The sequence below is a fragment of the Orbicella faveolata genome, unplaced genomic scaffold (genome assembly GCF_042242905.1).
Source record: "Orbicella faveolata isolate gen_17 unplaced genomic scaffold, um_ofav_v1 contig_36, whole genome shotgun sequence".
NCBI lineage: Eukaryota > Metazoa > Cnidaria > Anthozoa > Scleractinia > Merulinidae > Orbicella > Orbicella faveolata.
In genome coordinates, this window is record NW_028301565.1 from 14,622,166 (window position 1) to 14,645,926 (window position 23,761).

Below are 23,761 nucleotides of genomic sequence, written 5' to 3' on the forward strand. Positions count from 1 at the left end.
TACTTAAAGTTCAAAACAAATTTACAAGTCTTGCGCATGGGTGGTTTCCATTGTAACTAAATTGTTAGTCTCTATTCATTGTATGTTTGTTTCTGGCAGAAAGTTTCCATTCCATAACGGCTGAAATTAGTCTTAAAACTGAGTCAGTCGTTTGCTCGTCCCTCAACGTAGGGGCTACTGCGTCCACAGGCTCTCTGTTTTGTTTCGAGTTCAATCGTCGACATCGTATGCTAAGTATTAACCACAGGGGATAGGAACAAGCCAAAACGCAAGGGAGTGGACGCTTCGCGGTCGCTCTCGCGCTCCGCGCTTCGAGTAAATAACTCACAGGAAAAAAAGATAAATAAATAAAAAAATAAACCATTTCTGTGGAAAGACTAGATCTTCATTTTGTTGTCACTGTTTTGTTGTTGATGAGAAACTTGGGAATAGAAATAATATCCATCTCGTGGATTTCCACGATATACATTTAACCGATATGTGGCTTTTCCAAACAGAATATCTTGATCCCTCATGTCATTTTACTTTTCTTGACCATTAAATGTGATGGAAAAGTAAGCAGAATTCCAGTAATGCGTCTTTTTCATATACTTAATTTTTACTCCTGTTTGATCTTTGTCGCAACATCATGTTTAGAATTTATAATAAGTGGCTTATGATCACGCTATCATGAATAGTCATGCCCGGCCACAACGTTCGAAAGAATAGGAAAACGTGAAAAGGAACATTTCATCAGAAGGTTCAGTATATCCTTCGAATGAACAAAATTGGGCAAGATTGTTGTAATATATTGCAAAGTTCACTGATCATTTCAGTAGTTCGACATGAAAATAAGCATGGTCTATATAAGAATTCTATATAACGTTCTTGGTGCTTAAGATTTCTATAGTTTTTTGATATTACCCCGATTAATATCAATCGGCACTGACACTACTAAATCGCTATTACTCTCTGCGTCCATTATATTGTGACGGGAAAATTTAAAAAAAGCTGGTACTTTTATGTCGCGGCCTGGTCACGACCTTGCGCCGAATCATTCAGTTACTGTTGTTTTAGTAACTGTTAAGACGCGAGATGGCCCAAGGAGAGAGGCTTTCTATTTCGTTTTAAAAATCACCTCATTTACTTTGTTCAAAGGTTTAACGTTGTTGCTTCGTCCTTCCAATAGCATTCAACTTGATAACCTGCGATCTTAAGGACGGTGCCTACTTTTGTTAGTGCGCACACTTTCTGCGCATCTCGCAAGGCATGGTTTAAGCGCCACGCGCGCGCTGGGGTTGACATTGACGCAATCAACCACGCTATTAATTACATGACTAAAATGAAAGCAAAATTTTCCTACTGTGCCCAAATCAAGTTTAATGAACCTGTACTTAAACCAGGAACACCAGAATAGCAGCATATCGCTAACCAGTAACTGTTAACGTCTTCCAGCTGAAAAACTAGCTGTTATCTGTCGAAAATTATACTGAAATCAAACTGTAAACATGTACCTGCAGATGGCATAGTGCGCGCGCAAAACACGTGCGAGATACGGAAATGTTTTACTCACTGGGGAGGTGACAGGGGAAAATGTAACGGGCACCGTAAAAGTTCTTTTTTAAACTTTAAAAAACTCGTGGTTACCCCTACTTTTTATGTTGTGAAATGGAAGTGGCAAGCCTATTCAACACGTGATTAGTTTATGGTTGTGAGCAGAAGCTATCTAGACTGTATTTTAGCTGAACCAGAGGAAGGCTGTCAGAGACGCTAAAAGCGCTGTTGCAACGATTTTGTTATTAAAAACATACCAAAAATGGTTTTTATGTAACCATTTATCATTAAGTTCTAAGATCTTTATAAATATGCTTGCTTTTCTGTATGCAAAGGCGAATTCCAAGAAAATCTGTGAAGAAATATCCTTTCCTTCTTTTTCAGAAAAATGCTGATGTCAGCATTTTTGTTGAGATTCAAGACTACTTATCTCGAAAAAAGGCATGGCTACCCCAGTTTTTCTTTGTGGATTCCAATAGCCCTTGTAAAGATCCATTTTCTTCCGCATGGTCCTAACCTGGCGCAAAAACCTTTATATTTAGTAGGCACCGTCCTTAAGTACTCTCAATGAACGCTGAAAAATAAGCCCGATAGCATAATTATGTGCGACACTCCTTTATTTACTAATCATGACTACATCGGGTTTTAAGCTTAAAGTTAATCATTTCCTCATCATTTTACAATTCTTTGAGAAGTGCATGTGTTCCCTGGCCAACCTAAAAAAAGGTATAAAGATAAGGGTTTTGGTTGGCTTAAGAACACGAAATCAACTGCAGCTGGCTTAAAGTGTTAAGGGGTTCAAAATTAGGGCGATTTTCTTAAGGCTGTCTAACATTGAACAATTACTCCTAACGACTTGGCTGCAATTAGCTAAAATATAAAGAACAATGATTGTGATTTTTGGATACTTTGGTAACATCATAAAGCAGTGATCAACACAGCGTCAAGATCCGCCTTATCCTTCATCATCTCTTGACGGCGTCTAGAGGCCCAGCTAGCGATGTTTTTTGCGCGTTTCTAGGCCCTAGGGTTTCGCGCGGACATTTTTTCCCGCGTTTTTTTTTTTTCACGTCACGCGCGACGGACCTAGCGAAAGAGGAACACTACTCGTGGTCTAGTTGGAAGGTCCCTACAATAGACTTGTTTCCTCTAGGGAATTAAAATCATATAGATATTTCTTTATCGTAGTCTCGAAACTAAACAGTCAGGTATTGTTTTTTTTTGGATAATAAACAGCGACATTTGACATTTTCTCTGTCCTAAACTTGATAAAGCCAAACGTATTTAGTCTTAAATCAGGCTCTTTAGGTTCTACGTTGAACAAAGTGTTTACGCAAGGACTCACCTCGCCCATGCGGTTGGTTTTAGCACAAACCACAGCTTTTCTTACACCTCTCTCTTACAATTTGCATCTTCTTACAATCCCCTCGGGGAACATGATAACCACAATACTTTCCAGTGTCTTGGCAATCTAAAAGAGATAAAGTAAGGAGGACGTAACACGTTCTTTTCAAGAGCAATCTGAAATTACAGACCGTAACTGACTAATGTAATATGGCATTTATCAAAGTAACCAAACCTGTTGGAGGGGGTGGTTTAGGCCTACTTCCACCTCCACCGCCGCCACCACCTCCAGAACATTTGTACAGCAAGTTCATCTGCTGGATGTCAATGTCGCTCAGGTATTCACGGTTACCAAGGCTGACCTGCCGAAAACGACGTGAAACAAAACAAATATCAATGAATGTGCGACTGAGAAAAAGAGAAATGACGTAATTGTTGTTTAAGCATACCTAGGGAGACCCTTATTAGTACAATAAAACTCGCTCATTAGATCTTTTTATTCGTTTCAATTCTTATTCGTGTTTGTCCCTTTTTATTTTTATATATTTTACATAGTTTCCGCATTTTTTTACTTTTTACAGATTTTTACTTAAGAAATAGTAAACATGTACGTGTTTTCGGGCGAGATATAGAAATTCTCCCACCAGTGGGAGAACGAGAAATGCTGCGCCGTGGGGAACACGAGCCGACTGGCTAGTGTTTCCACAGCTTTTTCGAGTTCTCCCAAACTTTTATTAGTGTTAATTGTATTTCTCTATAATTTTAGACCCGCAATCTTCACTGAGGTGTGGCTATAGCCTCTAATTAACGACTTACTTTAAGCTGCCATACTATGATGCAAGAGATCTCCTCTCTTGTATGATTTAATTTGCTTAAATTCCGTATTTATTCTACTAAAAATGCAAAAGAAATACAAAGAGAGGGTTTTTTCCAAACCGAATATTTCTCCATTTTATTCATCTTAAACCACTAGCCGTAACAATAATAACAATAAATTACGTTTTCCCGTCTACGGCTTTCCGCCGTAGTTATATATAGAAACTAGAATTATGACCTCAATTATTGCAACTCCCTCCGGCCTTGCAGGAGGCGCAGTGGCCCAATGGTGAGCGCGCACTCGGATCGAGCGGTCCTGGTCCGAGCTCTAGCTGGGATCACTGCTTTGGGTTCCTGAGCAAGACATAGTACTTACATATTGCCTCTCTCCACTCAGATTTTTAAACGGGTACCGGCTAATTTAACGCTGCGGAGTAAGCCTGCATGGATGCGATTGGACGGAGTAGTAGGAATAATTCCAGTCGCTTAAAGTGATTCCTTACTATTGCATTGTACATCCCTACTGCGCACGATTTTCGCGTCATTAACGCACGCACATGAGCACGTGCGCCTACAAAACGTAAGAGATTTCCCTCAAACTAAGCTCGATAGCGAAATAAGTGCTCCTTTTCTCTTAAACGAGCACGGTGACCCCCACTTTTTATTTCATAATTTCAATGGGAACAATATCCTCAATAACTGAGAAAAAAATTAGCAGAAATCTATTGCTCCTTTTTTGGCAAATGACATGATAAATACTACAGAGGGAGACAACAGTGCATGTTCAAATTATGTTTCCTTTAAAGGATAAAAAGATGCAGGGTATTTGAAGACATTTTTTCTGGGACGTGGATGAATAAAAAATCAAATAAAGTCAAACTCTGTGTGATATAACACGCTGCATTGAAAAATGATCAAGCTTATTTGTTGCGCACGGAGATTATCAAAAGTCACCTAAATAACCGTGTTTGTCAGCATTATGGCGTGAAAACAAGCACGGTGACCCCCTCATTTTACTACGTTTTTAATATCTCCTTGTCCTGTAACAACAGCATACCAAATTTCTTCGGAAATCTATAGCCGGTTCTTTTACTAAGGAATCACATTAATGCTACAGTAGCCGGGATAAGCTCGATCCCGCGGTATGGACCACTTGGCCTGACACAGAATTTACCTTACCTTCCCCTTCGACCTTTATGTGATACTAAAATCACCTACTACTATTTCATTGTGCGCACTGCGTTGCTATACTAACCCCCTGTTTCTTTGGTAGAATTGTCGGGCGCCCGTTCCTGCTGAAGGCTTTTGAGTCATAATGCATCACACTACCATAGTCATATAGAGTTCCCAAGGAATCGATGGTTGAACGGCCGTATTTGTTGAAATTGAACTCCATACCTGTTGAAAACGTGTAGGTATGCTCAAAGTGCAAGGTAGACTACTTTTTGACCGTCGTGAATCTGCGCTAATAAGACTAATAAGTGCGGCGGCAAAGAGTGTGATGTACAAAACTACGATTAGGTCTATACTTAAGTATTCTTTCAAAATAAGACTTGAAGGGCAGTCGGCTATTTTACTGAGGGAAGTTCAGTCACTACGTTCAAATCCAATATGAACTAGATATAATTTGATAAACAATTGTAACTAATTGATTGACTTTTGTTAGTTGGCGACATGTTAAATCATACCTTGTATAATGTTCTGTCGATAAATGGTAACAAACTCGTCTCGGTCAGGCCTGGATTGTTCGTGGTAAAAACCAAGAGCGTGACCTAAGGAAAGATAAGCAATTACATTAATTTTATAGTGACCTGCTACTTTAAAAACGTAGCAATAGCTACTGCCGGCCCCTGACGATCCAAATAACTAAGGGCTGCAAAGGAGACAAAAGGCGTTCTATATCTAGTGAGGATAACTTTAGTAATTTGAGACGAAATAAAACATGTTTCAATTTTTTGTTTCACTGTTATATTCTTTCTTGCTTGCTTGCTTGCTTGCTTTCTTTCTTTCTTTCTTTCTTTCTTTCTTTCTTTCTTTCTTTCTTTCTTTCTTTCTTTCTTTCCAAAGGTAACACTTTGGCGGATTTCATTCCTTCATTCTTATCAATTCAGCCAAATGTCTAATAATTTTGCTCGTAATATGGCAAGTTGAACCAAATCCTGTGCAGTGATTGAATACCCGTGCGGGGCAAGATGTGACGATCTTGCCAGCTGTATTAATTATTTACCGAGATGGCTGGAAATTGGATATTGGATATTGGCCCCGAATCCATAAACTTGCAAAATGCATGATCCCTGATATCGGCTATTTCGAACGAACAAGCATGGAAAGTAGTCCATATATTAGTTGTTATAGGAAGAACCGAGATCGCATGAATAACTATTGATTATTGCAATTTTCATTTTTTGCAGTGGATACAGACTACTGTGCTTTGTATGAAGTCATTACCGATTTCGTGCGCTACTATCCCGGGATACCAGCATCCAGAAGCCAAAGTGATCGGTTGTCGACTTCCAGTTGCACCAACGTATGAGGAGCACCTAGTCAGATGACAAAAGAATCAGATTCACTTTACGGTTTTCGCTAGGCAGCCATCTTTCGATGACTTCTTTCTTGATACTCCCAGAAGAACAATCGGCACTTCGCGCATTTAACACTTACGTATTTATCCGTTGAGGCAACGATGACTTTGTCATTCTTGTCCACAGACAGACAGACAGACAGACAGACAGACAGACAGACAGATAGACAGAAAAAACTTATTTAAGCACGATTAAAATTAAAGCTCAGTAGCTTATGGGGTCGTGCATGGGGTCGCCGATACCTATTCTCAGGGACCAGGGTTTATCGATGCCTTTTGCTAGTTAAAATGCTGTGAGTGGCACTTTCGAAGGAGCAAATAGGAAATGGTTGTAGGCGTTCATTGATTAGTTGACTTGCGCCTGTCACTCACCCTCCACCGTTTTGAAAGTTGGCGTAACTCCGTTTATTCCGTGCCTCTTTGAATGTGATGCAGGTATTGTCACTCCACATCTTCATTCCCGCTCGAATAGCACTCATTGCTCTGCTGTTACCACCTGATCACAGTAGAAATGACAGAGTCTTATTTTAAAACGTTAGTGATATAAATTCAAATAGAAATTACTCTGAATTCAAAGATTGGGGTAAGGGTAAATAGTCAGAAAGAAGAGAGAAGATCCGAAGTGGAATTCATGTTGGGAAGGCTGTATGTTGTACTTTCTTTTGCATCACACATTAGGCAAGAAAAATTTTCGTTTTCTAATTATTTCATATCATCATATGCTTTTTGTAAAAATGTGAAGACAGTAAGCATGAAAGCATGCTAAAGTTTATGATTAGTGTTGACTTACTCAGTGATCTGTCGATTCTGTAATATAGAACTCCTCCATCCCACAAGCCACTTCTGATAGAGCCTCGGGACACTGGGGCGTCTACGTCCTGGCCTGCTTCAGCAGCCGCCCTTTGTTTAGGAGTCAGGATCATGTCCCCTTCAAACAAGTTAGGGTTTCCAGCCCCGATGTTCTCTGTTTGAGGTAGAAGAAAAATTGATCTCAATAATCTACTGTGTTCCTAAAAAGAAAAGATGCATTTCTGAATTTGATTTGCATTTAGTCCAGTTAACCGCAACGCTTCTTAGATCAAAGTAATCTCGAACACAAATTGTGAAAAAAAAAAAAAAAAAGCATTGATGTTGTAGCTTTAGTTTTCTACGGTCGATATCTCAGTTATCTATTCTACTTAAAGCCATTTCCTGCTTCAAAGTTCAATTAAGGCGCATTGAAGAAAATAAAAGATCTTTCTTAAGTACCTTCTGGATTACTTGAGAAAGCTGCCCCGAGTAGGGCGGCAGTAATTATCAGCCACATATTGTTGGTTGCGTTCACACAGACAGCAAAGTACTGTTACTTTTATACCTGATCCCTGCCTTGTTTATTTGCATTGATATGTTGTATTAGCTGCAGAGAGGCGCTAAGGCTGTGCAGCCAAAATCTATAGTCATGTACGCTGTTTAAACAAAGCATAGCCGGTCTGAGGGATATTTCATTTCTAGACGTATTTGCTTTTCTGGCCGGCAACCACACTTTTATTTACCTAAAATATTGCGAAAAAAGACTGAAAAAGACATAAGGACAAGCTAGGAAACAAAACAAGATTCAAGGATATTAGGAAATGGTGTACGTATCCCGGGGGGGGGGGGGGTTACTCCCAGAAAAATTGGATGGGGTGTGCGGCCTGCTTCCCAAAACCCTTACTCTATTTATGACCAAAATTCTGCGATTTTCCCTAGGCTATTTTATGACCTGACCAAAAATTCGATACCCTATTTATGGCCGTTGTGGCTGGCACAGTTGTTCTAAACATAATTTATGAAGGGCTTTTGTTGATGGTCTTATCGATAATGATTAAAAAGTATCTCCTTCTAAAAAACGTAATTAATACAAGACCAGAGTGCAAAAACGACACCCTATTTCTGACCAAAATGGCGAAAATCGATACCCTATTTATGACCACTGAAACGGCTGAAAAACCATACCCTTTGGGGCCGCACATATATAGTCCACATAAGGGAGTACCCCCCCCCCCGGGATATGGATATCATTTTCTCGATTCACTAGTCTGTTGCTGTAACAGATACAAGAGACCTGCGTGGAGAATTGGCAAAGTGAATGGAAATGATATTAAAGAACCAGACCCCTTTATTATTTACTGATGGGTTTTACATTCATATCCTTTAGAAAATCATATGTGCAAGATTTTGAAATTAAATTTTTGCATCTTACCCCCTGATAAAACAGAGCATAGTATGTTACTTATTGCACAGTATCAAACATTTGCTTTTCTACTGGTGAAACAACATATCGAGTCAGAAACAAAGCAATAATATAAATTTCCAATTTTCAGCCAAAAAGTACTTGTTCACCGCTTTTGAAAAGGAGATATGCTTACAGAAGTTAAGAATTTACATCATCATCGCTGTCTGGAAAAAAAAACATGTTCTCCTTTTTCGACTCAGTGCAGGACAACTTATATTGTAATAAGAAGCTCTGTTGTAAAAGAAACGATAAGCAATAAAGAGAAGGTGGAAGGTTTCCATAGCTGTTCCTATTACTTCTCTTTCTTGGTAAACAACTTCAGCTTTTGGAATATATTGTCCGACATCTTCAACAAATAGAGATTTTGCTTTGAAGAACAAAATTTAATTTCGGATATTTCAGCCTCGTCAGCTGACGGAAAGAAAAACAAACAAAGAACTTTCTCCGACAAAATGTAAACGTTTATCTCTTGCGAATCTTATTGATTGATAAACTTGTAATTTCTCGAGCTCATTGCATTGTTAATACATTCCCCAGCAGAAAGTGTATGAGAATATAACTAATGAAATAAACTAGGGAGGTTGTCTTGATGTGCTTGCATACAGGCTGTTCTGATATCATACCTGTAGACTGGATAAGTTGACAGCCATGCATGCATGCAAGGTTAACAAACAAGTAAAACATTTCCAAGCTTTCTATAACTCGTTTATTTAGAGTGGTGGATATAAAATTTAATAAGAGAGATTCGGTATTTCTCCAATCAAGTTGCTTTACCCCACCGTCCTAAAATTTAAGCGCTGGCAAAAATATAATTTCGTCCCTCTAAGACACCGTGTTAAGGGCTTCCGTCCTTTGGGAGATAGATTTTTCTTAAAACGGCTTGCAACGAGAACAAATATCAGTGGGTACCCCGCTAGATCCACTTCTGACGGAGCTTAGATTGGGTGATGCTGTTTTCTGGACTTCAACTCCGACTTCCTCTAGCTGTGCCCTACCATGCTGCTATTTGGGTCTTTACACAATGTCGTTACTTGAAGAATGAAAAACGGCCCCCACGCAATGGAGACAGTGATATCCTGATTTAAACAGATTTTTGGTTTTTATCCATATTGTGTCAACGAGCCTTGGTTTTTTTTTGAAAAATCCATAAGAAAAATATTTTAGCTTTTGTCTAGTGTGTATTGTGAAGTGCATAAGATGGCACGCATGAACTTTGTGCTGGATACACAACTGTCAATTGTTCAAAATTAGCTGTCTATGGAAATCTTTTAAGGTTTTTCCTTGAACTTTGAGGCTTTCATCGGATCTTGGAGGAAAAAAAAAATATAAAATTTTCTCACCCTTTTCTGGGCCTAAGCTGGCCTAGTTTATTACACATAGAGAAATATATCCTGCAGCCTTAGCCTCAAACTGATCAATGTTTTCTGCTCCTTTATTTTGGTTGCGTATTTAGTTACAGCATCAGAAATAAAAACGGTTCGCTGATATCCTACGTTCTTGCTGTTTCTTCACGGAAACGCTAAAGAAATTTGCTAGTAAGCAAATTAAACGTTCTAACTTTTGATGTCATTGTGCACTATAGCGATTCAAGTTCGCCTGATGTGTTCTTCATATCGCTGCGTATTATCTAATGGATATCCGTGGATTGGACATAAAACTGGCGTTTTTTCTTTCTCTTTTGGTGCAAAGATGTCTTTTTTAGCCTGCTTGATGATCATATAACAAAGGACGACATAGATGACAAAGTTAACGAAGTAGATAATGTAGTCACTGTGAATTTCCATCTCCTAAAATTGAAGGAAGGAAATTAAAAAGTTGACATGGAACAAGGACAATACGAGCTATTATGTCTTGTCACGAAATAACATCCCCCAAGAGGCAGAACAAAATTGCGTTTTACCGTTTTCACCCTATATTGAAATTTCCTCCTAATTTATGTTGTTGCCTTGCTAAAGAATAGGTTCATCTTTATATGCGGAATTATGAAAGCAAAAGACAAAAAATATTGAAAGGCTATAGTCGAATGTAAACGGACAACTTTACAATTTTTTGTTCCGTCATACGCCGATAACGGAAATGGTATTTTAACGTGTTAAAATGCCTTGATCACACACGAACAAGAAAAATATCTCAACTCAGTAGAGCAATTTTAACAAAAACTTACCGCAGTTTGAATGGCCCAGGATTTCAACGTTTCCTCAAGAGCTTTTTTTGAAAGTAAAGACAGCTGAAGCTGAAACATATTCTGTGCGCTGATAATTACTCGGCCAAGATGTTCGGATTCATACCGATTAAAAGCAGTCTATAGGAGATTGGCTAACTAGAGCTGGCCAATTTCAACTATGTATCATAAAACAATAACTCCCTGTGAAATGGTCGACAAATTATCTCGAGCAAGCTATGAACGCCAGTAAATTTAGATCGAATTTTGAAGATCAAGGAAAACTTGCTCCTGGTCTTACGTTTCAAAGGCAGGAAGTGTGAAATAAATTGATATTTTCGTTGTCGCCGAACTAATATTTGGCGGATAAGGAGCATTAAATCATTTATTGAAGAGAAAGATAATTGATATTTCACTTGACAAAAGAGAGTTCTGTTGTTAATGTTCTGCAAACAAACAAAATGGAGTGGATCGGACATTAACATTGAAGTTCCTGAATTTGTTTAATTTGTTGTGTGTGCACAAATCGCTCTCAAGACTTTTTAAATTGTCTTGGAAGCAAATGCAAGTAATCTGGGTGTCGAATAATATCAGTTCAATATGAGTGTGGTATTTGAATTTGTCTCCCAAATCAACAAAACATCACATGAATATTGAAAAGCAAAACATTACTTTCTTATTCCGATATCAAAACTGGTTTTATTCCTGCCATAACATCACACCATTTTTCAAGAACACCCAAATATAATGACGAAACAGTTTTTCCAAATTATTTCGCACAACTGAAAATGCATATGGACGAACCGGTTTTTATCAGTGCTCTTCCCTTAATAGTTTTCTGTTTTTAACTCATAGAACTAAGCTTAGAGAGTAATTCTTATAATTTTATGCCTGGCTTTCATTTGTAAAACTGGCCAGATGGCAATGCAAACGAGAGTATTAACTATTTCCTTATATATTTTTATTTCAATATTATTTTTCTTGTCACTGTTTCCTTGAGTGCTTATAACTGAAAAAGTATCCTTCGCGCTTTGAGATACAAGTACATTGAGGGTTAAAAGCCTGGTAGTATTAAGTATTATCAGTCTAAGAAATGAATTCAGTTCACAGTTGTTATTACATAACGGTCCATAACCAACAGCTTTGCAATGGATAAAAGCGCCTTTACATATTTTTTTTTGTAGTTTCACTGTGACGAGCAAGAAAAAGAACTTAAAAACTTGGTATCTTCCCTGTCAGATTTTCTTCTTTGTGTTAGCGTCAGACGATTTCCGTTTCTTCTTATCTGGAAAATACGAGCGCCAGATATCTTTCACGAGTGGCCAGCATTCGCGACACAAGAACACTCCAGCAATAGTATAGAACACGACGATACAAGTCACCATCAAACGAACCTGCCAATCTACTTCAGTCGACTGATAACGAGACATTGGTAGGTTACACGGGTCTTGAATACTCCAAAAGTAGAAAAATCTTATAAAGACAATATTCGAAAGCACCAGAGAAATATAAGCTAACCAGGCAGTTTTGGTTCAGAGCGCGAAGTCAACACTTTCCATTAAAGGTCGTCCATGTTAAAGATTTTTCAAAGCAAAATAATGTTCATCTATATCAGAAATACCAGTAAGAGGTTCCTTGCAAGACTCAGGCTCTTGCAAATTGTTTCCTCGGCGCCGTCGATTAGGTTATCTTTACAGTTTGGGCAAACCTGCAACTGTTTGATAAAACCTAGAATTTGGTTTGGTAATATTTGACACTTGTCAGCGTGAATACGGTTTCGTTTGACGGGTTATCTCTTTCAAGGTATGAAAATTTATTTTAACCAATCAGGGAAATCGTTTCACTCTAATCTAAGTAAAAAGCACTTAAAAATGGATGCTGCCTTGTGGGTAAAGTACCTCTTAGAATGCAAATATGTAAATTTAAATTCAAATTTTGACAATCGTTGGTCATATTTGAACGATACGAAACAAGCTGACATCTGTTAGGGTTTTTGTTAATACACAATTTCTGTGGCCTGTGTTATCGGTATTGCATCTCGCAACAGCGTACAGACCAAACTCATGTTATGCATTAAGAAGAAAAAATCATCCTTTTTCCATTTTATTTTAGGGGAAAACTTTAAGGGTGGGTCTGTGTGATTAGTTAGACACGATACCGTAGACTCCTAGCGACAGAAATGTTGCAAAACTGGGGAAATGGGAACTATTAAACATCGTTTCCACAAAAAAAATAATTTAAATATAGATACATGCAAAGCTTTATGTTCATAATATTGTTTCTAAATTCTTGACATCTCCTCCACGCCTTTCCAAGTTACAAATAAAATCAAGAAGGCGTTGCATATTAGTTGGGAAAAACCTTTGTTAAACACCCAAGTTAATCACGTAATCTTCAACTTTCATTTTAATTTTCTTTGTCAGTTTCACATTGTCTGTCTTTTTGCGTTTTCAGCACCATTGTATTTTGGTTATTCACGTCCATATTGTTATTTAGTAATTACCATTCTATCCACGTTGTATTTATGTCACACCGACTAGTGATCTAATCTGCATGCGAAACTGAAGATGGATGAATGTCATCCGAAACATGTCTTTCATGCAAAATTCTGTAAGGATATACTTTTCGTACTACCAGTGATCATAGGCAAACACGTTCGTTAGACAAAATGACAAGTCGCCTATGAGAAATTGGACTTTATAATAGTTGTAGTAAGTATGTTTTTTTCACGGAAGAGTTGTTTGGATAGACACGATATAACATAAAAACAATAACAAGAGAACCAAAGGAGGCCGAGTTACAAAATAAATTGTCTTTTAGGGAAATTGTCAAATTAATGTTGCTCGCAACTGGACCTAAAGCAGAGTATACCTCTTGATATTATAAAGATGTCTATAAAAATAACTCTCATTGCAGACCACTGTACTTGAACAGCTGTGTACTTTAATGGAAAGCTTTTCCCTCATTCGCTTCCGGATTTCAAAATTTGAATATAAACACTTTTGTAGAGTCAATTCTTCTCTATGTTTTTCCGTACCAAACGTTGAGCAGCTGACTTTGTTTTACAAAGCATTTTGATTGTAAACCATAAGGAAGTTGCGATCTTCTCACAGAATGCGCAAATCGCAAAAAATCGAAGCAGGTTCAAACTATTTTGTGAAACGGCGGTAAAGTAGCTTGTCGTAAGGAAAAAACCTGCGAGCTATCGAGCTAAAGCAATATGATTCGTGCAAAGACCTGGTCTGACCATTCACGTCTAAAGCTGATCAATAATGGTTACATGAATATACAATATTTTAAATTGCTTACAAATTTGAAACTAAAAATCACAACAGGAGAAAAAAAGGGGATTGTCATGGAAATCTATGGTGAAATATAGTTGGAATTTTGCTAAAAAAAAAAATCGCTCCGATTTCTATAAGGTTGTTGTTGATTCGGCCTTTAGCCCCATCAGCTATCATCTCAAGGGAATCTGCAACTCATACAATCGAATTTTTTAAAAAATATTTTTTCTAGTCTAATTTAAATGATAGAAATTTCACACAAAATTTCAAAACCCTTTCGCTCTATGTTTCATATGCGAAGCAACTCGCGGTGTGATTTGGGGGAGGGTTAAAGGAAAAAAAAAAAGGAAAAATAGGTGACACAAAGGTAAAAAGAGAATTTCCTGTAGCCGCATTAATAATGAAACATAACATCCGATAAATTTGAATCCCAATTTAAATTTTAAAACGTTTTCGACTGGTACCCGTCCTTTGAAAATGACAGCATTTGATGAATTATAATTTTACTGACATGTGGTGCAGTATTGAGAATATATATGCCTTTATTCAGAGATATTGTGAAGAAGAATAGTTCAAAGTCAACAGTCTCTCAACACTAAGAGCTTAGAAATAGACCTTTATACAGGTTTGTTGTTACAGTAATTGTTGGTATAACCATATTTATACGTTGATGTAAATGAAATATTTCATCGGGTGCAAGGTTTTTGAAAAACAGTAAGGTTGTGGTCAAAACAAAGTTCAAAATCGTTCAATTACGAACTTCAGACATGATTCTTCCAGTTGTTAACATGGACGTAACACCATTGATACAATTCTTGGTTTTTGTCTCATACCTTGGACTTGTATACGGGCTTTCTGCTGAACTAATTGGAGGCAATCCACTCCGTATGCTGTGGAGAGGTAGTGATTCTTCAAATCCCACTGTCCAAATTGAAATTCCCGAAGAAAATACAGTTTCCGATTAAGGTAAACTAGTGGATGCTATTTATCACTACATATTCGCCAAAGCAGTAGAGTTTGTTTCTGTTGTATAGTTGTGGTAGGATATTCCCCTCTGTAGCCGTTCCACAAGTAGCTCCTGTAGTCGATGTGGTAAACACTATATCCCCATATATCAAAACTGAATTCGAGAATAGTAACTTTTTTCCAGTTTTATTTGAGTATGTAAAACATGTATTATGGATGCCAACTCGTCCTGCTGAGACAATATCGGGGAACAGAACGAAAAAGCGCCCTGGGAAGAATAAGATTAAGTGTTGCTTTGAAAACTGGGTTAGGTGTAGCTAGTGCTCATCGGTCGTAGCAGACTGAGAAAGATTAGCCTGTAATTCAATCAATTTTCCTTATATCCTTCCGCATGCGCAGGGAATCCTCGTAAGCTTTAGTTACATTAATTCGATTTAACTCTTTTAGCTAGTTCATGTTTATCAAAACGTTGATTATTTTCTGAGGATAAAGTTTCAAATGTACGTCATTTTTTCATACTTTTCCTTTGGTAGGGCTTGCCAATTTTTCTCAGAGCTTCAGGAGGACACTGTACTGCTTGACTGCTATGAGCAGACTACACTTAGAGACGGATCAACTTCTTTTCATCCGATGAACTAAATATAAACTACTTATATATGCACGGAAGGTTGCAGGCCATTGTCAACAAAAACTTCCATATTTTTACTGTATTTTTGACGTAAGCGATGCCTTGCTGGGGGAACATTAGGGACCACTTCAAGGAAAATTCAGGATGGCTTTCGAAACCGAGCGAAACATATCTAGCGAGAAATGTAAACTTAATGTGCTATTTCCTGCTTTAGAAGATCAGGAGAATAAAACCTGATCGTTGGACGAAAGATTTTGCCATAACATACTCTAAACTCTAGTTAACAATTAGACGGCAAGCCCGAAGTTTCTATCGGCTGATAGTCAGCGAGTGGCGAAGTGTCGAGCATTGTACTCATTTACCTGTCTACAGAGCAAAAATATTTTTAATTAATTCAGAAACTCTGAGGAAACTGTCACAAAAGTGCAGTCATGTTGAAAGTTTGAACACCTCCCGTTGCTGTATATCAATTATTATCGATAATCCATTATTGAGCAATAATAACCCCCATTATCTCACTACGACTGAAATCATCACGATCATTTCCTCATAACTCGACTATATGAGTCGCTATCATAAGCCTGCTAAAGTATACTAGTTTCTCTTCCACTGTCTCAAAAAACAGTCTCAAAAAATGGTTCCTCTAGCCTCGCAATCTCACCTTCATGGACCCGATCGCGCGACGTGGTATCGTTCTATAGGCGTCATGATCAGTCCTTATTTTGTAAAACATCACTGCAGGGTCAGTATAATACCATTATGTTTGAGGTTTGAGTTTGACTATGCACTAAGACCCACAAATCGTTCTGAGAAAGTCATTTCATATGTGCCCGAGTCTTCAGTTCTAGCAAAATACTGACATCAAATTTATTTCCCTGCACTTTTTAATCCTGAATTAGGTTAGGCTTAGAACCGTACCCTGAATTGGTTTCTAATTAAATGATTTTCTTCGTGGCGGGCAATTTGTCTGTGATAACAACAACAACAAAAATGATCAATTAAAAAGTTGCACCTGTCGTTAAATCAACCAAAGCTGTTGATTAGTTCCTGAATCAAACTCTCATAAAATATAAATATCGCGCATAAAAACTAATAACTTTCCCTCCAACGCTTTTTAATTGGAGTTCAAAGCCCTGGGCAGGGTCATATGCAATCGTCGGTAATTGCCCGACGCAAATACGAGGTGACCGTGTAGGATAACTCAAAAGTACTGACTGGTCAAAACGTACAGTGGGGAGGGAGGGGGGGGGGGGGGGGGGGGAGGGCCGAGCATTTGAAATTGTGGTGGTTAGAAAACACATGACCCACCCCTTCCATTTGGCACAAAACTGAGTGATCCACCCCTAAATGAAAGTTAAAAATCACATGGACCACCCCCTATAAAACATGACATTTTGTGGTTGCATAATCCGACAAAGTCACATTTTGTGTATGAAATTGTGGTATTATCTACGTTTTATTAATAATAGTACAAGATCATCTAAAAATAATTATATTGTTTTTTCACTCTTGCAACTTTAAGTCATGTCTGTAAACGCTAAGAAAACTTGACCTTTAACTTTTCACACTAGGCCTCCAGCCTCGCAACACGGGGAACAGTGATCCCTATGATCTAGAAAACAGCTGTATTCCCAGATCTATGAACATGTGTCTCGTACCCTTGGGGAAAAAATAGCATATAGACACAAGTTGGCCATTTGCTGTTCTTGAAGACCAGCATGTCGATAAAGCGCAGTATTTTGAATATTTCTGCCCTGGGACTCCTTGCTCAATCCGTTAGACTTCTCAGCTTTTGTACAGATTTTACAATACATAAATTGTTTTCTGTATTGTACACCAGCCAAGTGTACTTTTTCAACCACGGTTCAAAAAGTTTTCGTCCTTTGGAACTGAAAGGAGTTACCTCTGTTGTCGATTGTGTCAAATGTGTGCCAATTCCTCCTTAAAAACAGGATGACCCACCCCCATGGGTAGCTGAAAATTGAACGACTCACCCCTTACCAAGGGCTCAAAAACTGATGACTCACCCCCTCTCTGCTCTGGTCCACCCCCAATACTTTTTGACCGGTCCCTTAAAAGACTTCCTGAACCCATTCAAGTTTTTCCATCAGTCTTGTAAACGCCAACTGACCCTTTTGTATTTCGTTTTATTCGATTTTATACAGTAAAGGAAAGGCTTAGACTCAGTTTGAGGTTTCAGATCAAACCTACTTGCAGCCGTTTAGTTCTATACCGTCATTTCACTTCGTTCGAGGTTGCCTCAATAAGTTAATATATGTCACTCTATCATTCTTACTCAACCATGGACGTTTTTTTCCTGCAGCCCTTCCATGTTACGATATTGCTAGTTGAAATGTTTTGGCAACTTGCCGGTCATTACTGTTGTGCAAAGGATCATATCCATGTAAGTCCTGCCCGCAGATGCTGACATTATCCTCATCATGCCGGATCAGTAACAGTTATATAGTTATTTCCAATAAAAGGAACCATGCTTCGCTTTTTCCAGTGAGCACTCACCAAAGAAAAAAATGAAATATACGATAGCTGGAGTTTGGCTGTTTTGAACTTCAGTTTTATAGCCGTTTCTTTCCTTTGTTTTATAAAGATAATTTAAAGTCTTTATTTACAAAGGGAACACTTGACACTGACTAAAAGTATTGATGACTAGTGGCCGTCCTCCTTGCTATTAGAATTACCATACATTTACATAAAAAAACTACGACTAAAATCTACAATATGTATAATTTCCTGAAAGTTCCCAGATTACAGTAAACTTGCATAATATTATTTCGCTACAACAGCAAAAAGCCGGCCCTCTCCTCTTCAAAATTCCTTTGTCACTGAGGCTCAGTAACTTGAATCCAAATTTTAGCCCATATCAAAGTTCAAATAATAGAAGCGGCTTCAAGCTTGTTCTTTGTGGATTGAGACAAAACTGGCATAGTTTCTGTACTAAATGATGGTGCCAAGACGATTACAAAGTCAGCTTTCAACAGCACTCACAGAAACCATTGAGAATGTTTTACAAGACGGTTGCGTTTTACCACATTCTTTGGGCGTTTTAAGCTATGTTAAAGCAGTGATGGCAGAATATAAGAACCAGGTAGGGAGCAATCAGATTTGAACGGTAGAACCAGATAAACAGGATAGGAATGAATTTTGGAAATTTAACGTGTAGCGCCACTCGATTTAACTGACACATTCTCCCAGTTATCAAATACAGCGTGTATATCAAATACCTTCACAATTTGACGGAGCGTGTAGCTGTATGACCTGTATATGCTAACGTAGAGGCTGATAATAAATATTGACAGGTTTATGTCTAAAGTCTTAAACTCTTCGTCTACGATATATTTTCAGCACGGTAAGTTGACTGAAATAAAATTGTAATTTCTCAGATAATACATTTTACTACTAATTAATGATAAATGCTTTCTTGAGACTATTGTCTGAAACGACATATACGCGTAAATACACGGGCAAGTCAATCGTGAGTATTCATAGAGGGCGCAACTATCGAAAGACACCTATGAAACGTTGTATGGTTGTTGATCTTCAGTCCGACTTTGTGGGGTTGGATCTCACCACTTTCTGCGGCTTGCGCGCGGATGTGTAAGTACATACAGGACCGTCGTTCAATCCATTCGACTTTAAGTGAAGAAATTTGTAAAAAGCTCTTTTGAACTGAGGAAACCTCCAAGCGTACAAATACGGGTTAACACCCGAGTTACACAGCACGACTAAAATCTCTAAATCCCTTAACCAATGGACCATCAAACAGCTGCAATGTGCACAAAAATTTAACAAGTAGATCATAACACAGGCGGGAATGAATGAAGCGAAAAAGGCGAGAAGGACGATCATCAGTGCCTTGGCTGTCTTGCTTTCCTTCTTCATGCTAATATGCTTGTTTCGGGTCTTTTGTTTTTCAGATTCCGTACGTTTAATTTCCCCTTGAACTTGCCAAAATTTTGAACGCTTACGGAGACGTTTAAGGATACCTACATGAACAAAGATAAGAACAGCAAATGTGCTGAACACAGCGGTGTTTACAAAGATAAACAAATAGATTATAAAGCCAAGTTTGAAGTAGATGAAGGAGAAGCCCAGCGCTGCTATCCAAATTAACACCGATGTCACAATGGCGCGTTTGGAAGTTACCATTGTCTTATACTTCATTGGCAATGTTACGGCGACGTATCTGTCCACTGTTAGCCCAGCAAGTGTTAAAATAGACGCTGTGGTTGAGATGAAATATAAAATATGCAGAATTTTGATATCCAAGACGTTTATTTCTAGTGCTTCATAAAGATGAAACGCGGCTGCGAACGGGTCCATGATTGCTCCCACCACTAAGTCGGTCGCGGTTAAACTCAGTAGGAAATAGTTGAATGGCGTTTTTAAATTTCGGAAAGGGTCCTTTATAATAGCAAGACAAACGAGGAAGTTACCTGGCACAGTTACCAGAGCTAGAAAAATTGAAAAGAATGCCGTGAAGTAGGAGAGACTTGTTGGAGAAGACATGGTTTGACATAGATTCTCGGGCGCTGGGAAAGTCATCCTTGATATCGAAGTCGAACTTCCAGCATTCAGTGACTTTAACAAGATGCTAAATCTTCTACGCCTTTGTTTCGATACCGACTACTAACACAACTCGCTGGTGCCTGGATACGATCTCACAGCTCTCTATTTTATGTTGTGGGTATCCTCATTTCGGAGTAGCCACCCACAAGAAGCTTTAGCTTCAGCGTCCCGATCACCAAAAGTCTTTTCCAGCTGGGGCTTGTCAGTAAGCTTTAAACTGTGAAGCAACAAAGCAGTATTTGGCTATATGCTATGCTTTGCCATCCATGAAAAGTGAGAATTACGAGTCAAAACTTTATACAAGGTGATACGCATACTTCTTTGTCTAGTCAGAAATATATATCAGTATTGAATGTTCTTTTTATTTAATCAGCTGAACGCTTACTACTAGATGCTACGTCAGTTATAATTGTGTCCTTGCATTCGTAATTGTCTCTGAAGAAAAAATAGAATTGCATGTCAAATAAAAATTAGCTAAAGCAAAAACCGATAGAAATTATCAGTGAGTTGGGGAGAATAATTATTATACGTAATATTCCTATTCGTACCAAAAATACTTATTCTTCCAAGTTTCACTTTTATGACCTTTCATATCTCTGTTTTTGTTACAGAAATATCAAGTAACGAAACTTTGACAAGTGTTACGTAAATCGGGCACGGCAGAGTAAATAACATGACTGAAGCTGCATTACAACCAGTTTAAATGTTTGTTTTTTATTCACATTCATCCGACTCAAGTTATTAACAAAAGGCGTGTAGTGTTGAAACCACTTTTGATCAACATGGATTATAAATACTAGCAAGCCTTCTTTTGTTTTCCACAGAACAGCTTACGGTGAAGCTCTTCAATTCCTCACTTGTTCCATAGATTTTCAGTCAGACTCAATGTTTGTTTTTCTTATTTTGTTTCAATAAACTTAACATGTAAAAGATAACATGTGAAAGATCGAAATAAGGCCTACTACTAAGCTAAGCGGAGGCTGTTACTTTTCTTCTAATTTCACGGCTAGTGAGGAGTAAGCAAGGCACAACTTCCTTCTATATTTGGTCGAAGAAACTAAGAAAACTGTATTGCTGTGCTACGCAGTGGGAGATGTGCACGTCTCCTTTCATTACTTTTAATTAACGTGAATAATAAATTTGTTTTTTTTTCCGTGTTGTCCTAAAGTTAATATCTAAAAATAATTTGTTCGTCGGAAATGCCAAATTTCTGAAGGGTTCACATGATTTTGTGACAATTTCTCTATACTAGGAGAAAATAGTTGTATTAAGCCTTGGCATACTCTACGTTTAGTCTGCTTTCTCATAAAGACACATTGCACAATAAGTGAACTCTTTTAAGAGCCTCGCTGTCGTTTAGACGCCGCCATATTTGCACCCAAAGTACGCTGTCTGTAAGTCTTAGCTTTTTTTCACCTTAGCTTTTGCTTAGAGGATATCTTATCAAGTTAATTTCACCTACTAGAAGTTTGAACATTACGCATACCGAATACCTACTACAACCTAATGATGAATAAGTGCTTTCTTCTTCTTACTTTGGTGTCGAATACAGAATGTTTGATCTCTCACCTGTATTCTCCGAGCTACTAAGGGACGGTTTGAGTTTATAAAGGAAAATAAAAATGTTCAACGATAAAAGTAAAATAATATATATAAAAAAATGAGACAAAATGGATGCCAGTTTGAAATAATTCTTCACGGAAGGAACACTTCTCGAGTGAAACCCTCGCACATGATTTTTGACAAAGTTTCGGTTAAAAGCTGCTGACACAAAGCTGTCGATGGATCACATTATACAACCACCTTTGTTGCATACCAAATAGCCTTTAATTTGCTGACAACGCAATATGACTAGAGCTAGCAACGACTACGCATTACAAATGTAGCAATGGAAACAATCACGCGTAATACTAGTAACCAGTCTGCCTCTCAGACTACCGCTCTGTCATGTGACATCACGTCCTCAAACCCACTAGCCCGCGTAGGTGGTGGTATTGTAGGCGCGCGGAATACAGTTTTTTTGGGCGGAGCCACTAATCACGAGCGGCGAAACCACAAATACCGCCTGTGCACACCTATTATATACTATGCTCTACAAATATGGTAAGCGTACTCGTAATTTTTTGGGGCGTTTATAGTTTTATTTCAGTTAGTTTTCTATATTTTGGGGGCGTTTTTCATAAAGCAATTATTCCACTTGCGTGTCGGATTTGGGATGATTATAGTCAACTCAGTCTCAACCGAATTTGGAGCGCAAGACACATTTTCATCAAAAAATGTGAGTTTCCCAGAAAAGATAAGCCGATAAGAGTTTCACGATCTTGACAGTTCTTATCAGAAGCCCTTAACCAGCGCTGGATATCTTTTCACCTTCATGGCGGGCACAATTTTCATGGTCTTAGTTTTCAGTCTTACCCACGCTAAGTGTTGATGCTATGGTGACGTTATTTACTTGGCCTCGAGATTTTATGTGAAGAAATTTGTAAAAGGCTCTTTTGAATCGAGGGAGCCTCCACGCGTACAGATACGGATTAATACCCGAGTTACACAACACGATCAAAAACTGTAAATCTCGTAACCAGTGGACCACCAAACAGCTGCACTTTGAACAGAAATTTAACAAGTAGATCATAACACAGGCAGGCGTGAACGAAGAGAAGAAGGCGAGAAGAATAATCATCAATGCCTTGGCTGCCTTGTCTTCCTTCTTGGTGTAAATAGTGTTGTTTCGGTTCTCCTGTTGTTCGGGCTCGGCATAGTTCATTGCTTTTTGATCTCGCCAGTATTTCGATCGCTCACGGAGGCGTTTAAGAATGCCTACGTGAACAAATATGAGAACCAAAAATGTGGTAAACACGGCAGTGTTAGCGAAAATGAAGGAGTAGACGATAACACCGAGTTTAAAGTAAAAGAAGGACAAGCCCAGCGCTCCGATCCAAATTGATACAGATGCCAGAATGGCACGTTTTGATGTGACCATCGTTTTATACTTTACTGGTGAAGCTACCGCGAAGTATCTATCCATTGTCAACGCAGCGAGTGTTAGAATAGATGCTGTGCTCAAAGTGAAATAAAAAATATGTAGAATTTTGATGTCCACAACATTTAGCTGAAGTGCTTCGTCGATGTGATACGCGACTGCAATCGGGTCCAGGATTGCTCCCACCGCTAGGTCTGTTGCAGCCAAACTCAACATGAAATAATTGAATGGCGTTTTCAAGTTTCGAAAGGGATCCTTGATGATGGCTGAACAGACAAGGCAGTTTCCTGGAACAGTAACGAGAACTAAAAAAAATGAAAATAATGTTGTGAAGTAGGAGAGACTTGTTGGAGGAAGAACGGTTGCACAATGTTTGTTGGGCGTCGGAAAGGTCATCATAAATTGCGAGTTTCAACAAATTGCGAGTTTCAACCTTTACCCGTAGTGGTAGTTCTTGATTACTGATACTGACTATTGACGTGCCTACAATCTGTCAAGCAGTTCTCAAAATAGTCGTTTTATGGTCAGATGGAGCGAGTGCAATCTTCTGTACTGAAGTGAACGCCGACAACGTAAAATACTGAATAACTCATAAAGGATGCTCTGCAAGTTTTCCTTAAATTTTATAAA

At 38.3% G+C, this 23,761-nt stretch overlaps 3 protein-coding genes and 2 long non-coding RNA genes across 5 annotated transcripts; 1 reads left to right on the forward strand and 4 right to left on the reverse strand.

Annotated features, from left to right (window-relative positions):
- Nucleotides 1-2,132: 2,132 nt before the first annotated feature.
- LOC110064124 (zinc metalloproteinase nas-15-like) lies at nucleotides 2,133-7,612 on the reverse strand. The gene is made up of 9 exons (XM_089275414.1): nucleotides 7,523-7,612; nucleotides 7,065-7,238; nucleotides 6,647-6,770; nucleotides 6,142-6,233; nucleotides 5,382-5,465; nucleotides 4,949-5,091; nucleotides 3,113-3,239; nucleotides 2,879-3,004; nucleotides 2,133-2,249 (listed from the first exon to the last, which is right to left on the reverse strand). Exons 1-8 carry the CDS (start codon nucleotides 7,578-7,580, stop codon nucleotides 2,898-2,900), a joined length of 909 nt encoding a protein of 302 aa, XP_089131540.1. The 5' UTR covers nucleotides 7,581-7,612; the 3' UTR covers nucleotides 2,133-2,249; nucleotides 2,879-2,897.
- A 2,330-nt stretch (nucleotides 7,613-9,942) lies between these two features.
- On the reverse strand, nucleotides 9,943-11,149 carry LOC149102375 (uncharacterized). The gene is made up of 2 exons (XR_016202568.1): nucleotides 10,693-11,149; nucleotides 9,943-10,315 (listed from the first exon to the last, which is right to left on the reverse strand). It is a non-coding gene; the product is annotated as an uncharacterized LOC149102375 (long non-coding RNA).
- Nucleotides 11,150-14,627: 3,478 nt separating this feature from the next.
- Nucleotides 14,628-16,085, forward strand: LOC149102376 (uncharacterized). Its single transcript, XR_016202570.1, has 2 exons — nucleotides 14,628-14,939; nucleotides 15,473-16,085. It is a non-coding gene; the product is annotated as an uncharacterized LOC149102376 (long non-coding RNA).
- Nucleotides 16,086-17,695: 1,610 nt separating this feature from the next.
- On the reverse strand, nucleotides 17,696-20,476 carry LOC110064119 (adenosine receptor A1-like). Its single transcript, XM_020771120.2, has one exon. It carries the CDS (start codon nucleotides 20,125-20,127, stop codon nucleotides 19,123-19,125), a length of 1,005 nt encoding a protein of 334 aa, XP_020626779.1. The 5' UTR covers nucleotides 20,128-20,476; the 3' UTR covers nucleotides 17,696-19,122.
- Nucleotides 20,477-22,304: 1,828 nt separating this feature from the next.
- LOC110064122 (adenosine receptor A1-like) lies at nucleotides 22,305-23,713 on the reverse strand. Its single transcript, XM_020771122.2, has one exon. It carries the CDS (start codon nucleotides 23,528-23,530, stop codon nucleotides 22,550-22,552), a length of 981 nt encoding a protein of 326 aa, XP_020626781.2. The 5' UTR covers nucleotides 23,531-23,713; the 3' UTR covers nucleotides 22,305-22,549.
- Nucleotides 23,714-23,761: the final 48 nt, after the last annotated feature.

What these genes read in the sequence shown, in the direction of transcription:
- LOC110064119 (XM_020771120.2), bottom strand. Translation starts at nt 20,127, where the DNA reads ATGACTTTCCCAGCGCCCGAGAATCTATGTCAAACCATGTCTTCTCCA.
- LOC110064124 (XM_089275414.1), bottom strand. Translation starts at nt 7,580, where the DNA reads ATGTGGCTGATAATTACTGCCGCCCTACTCGGGGCAGCTTTCTCAAGT. An exon ending in CAGAATCGACAGATCACTGA is followed by an intron (nt 6,771 to 7,064) that starts GTAAGTCAACAC and finishes TACTGTGATCAG; the next exon opens with GTGGTAACAGCAGAGCAATG. An exon ending in TTCTACCAAAGAAACAGGGG is followed by an intron (nt 3,240 to 4,948) that starts GTTAGTATAGCA and finishes CGTTTTCGGCAG; the next exon opens with GTCAGCCTTGGTAACCGTGA.
- LOC110064122 (XM_020771122.2), bottom strand. Translation starts at nt 23,530, where the DNA reads ATGATGACCTTTCCGACGCCCAACAAACATTGTGCAACCGTTCTTCCT.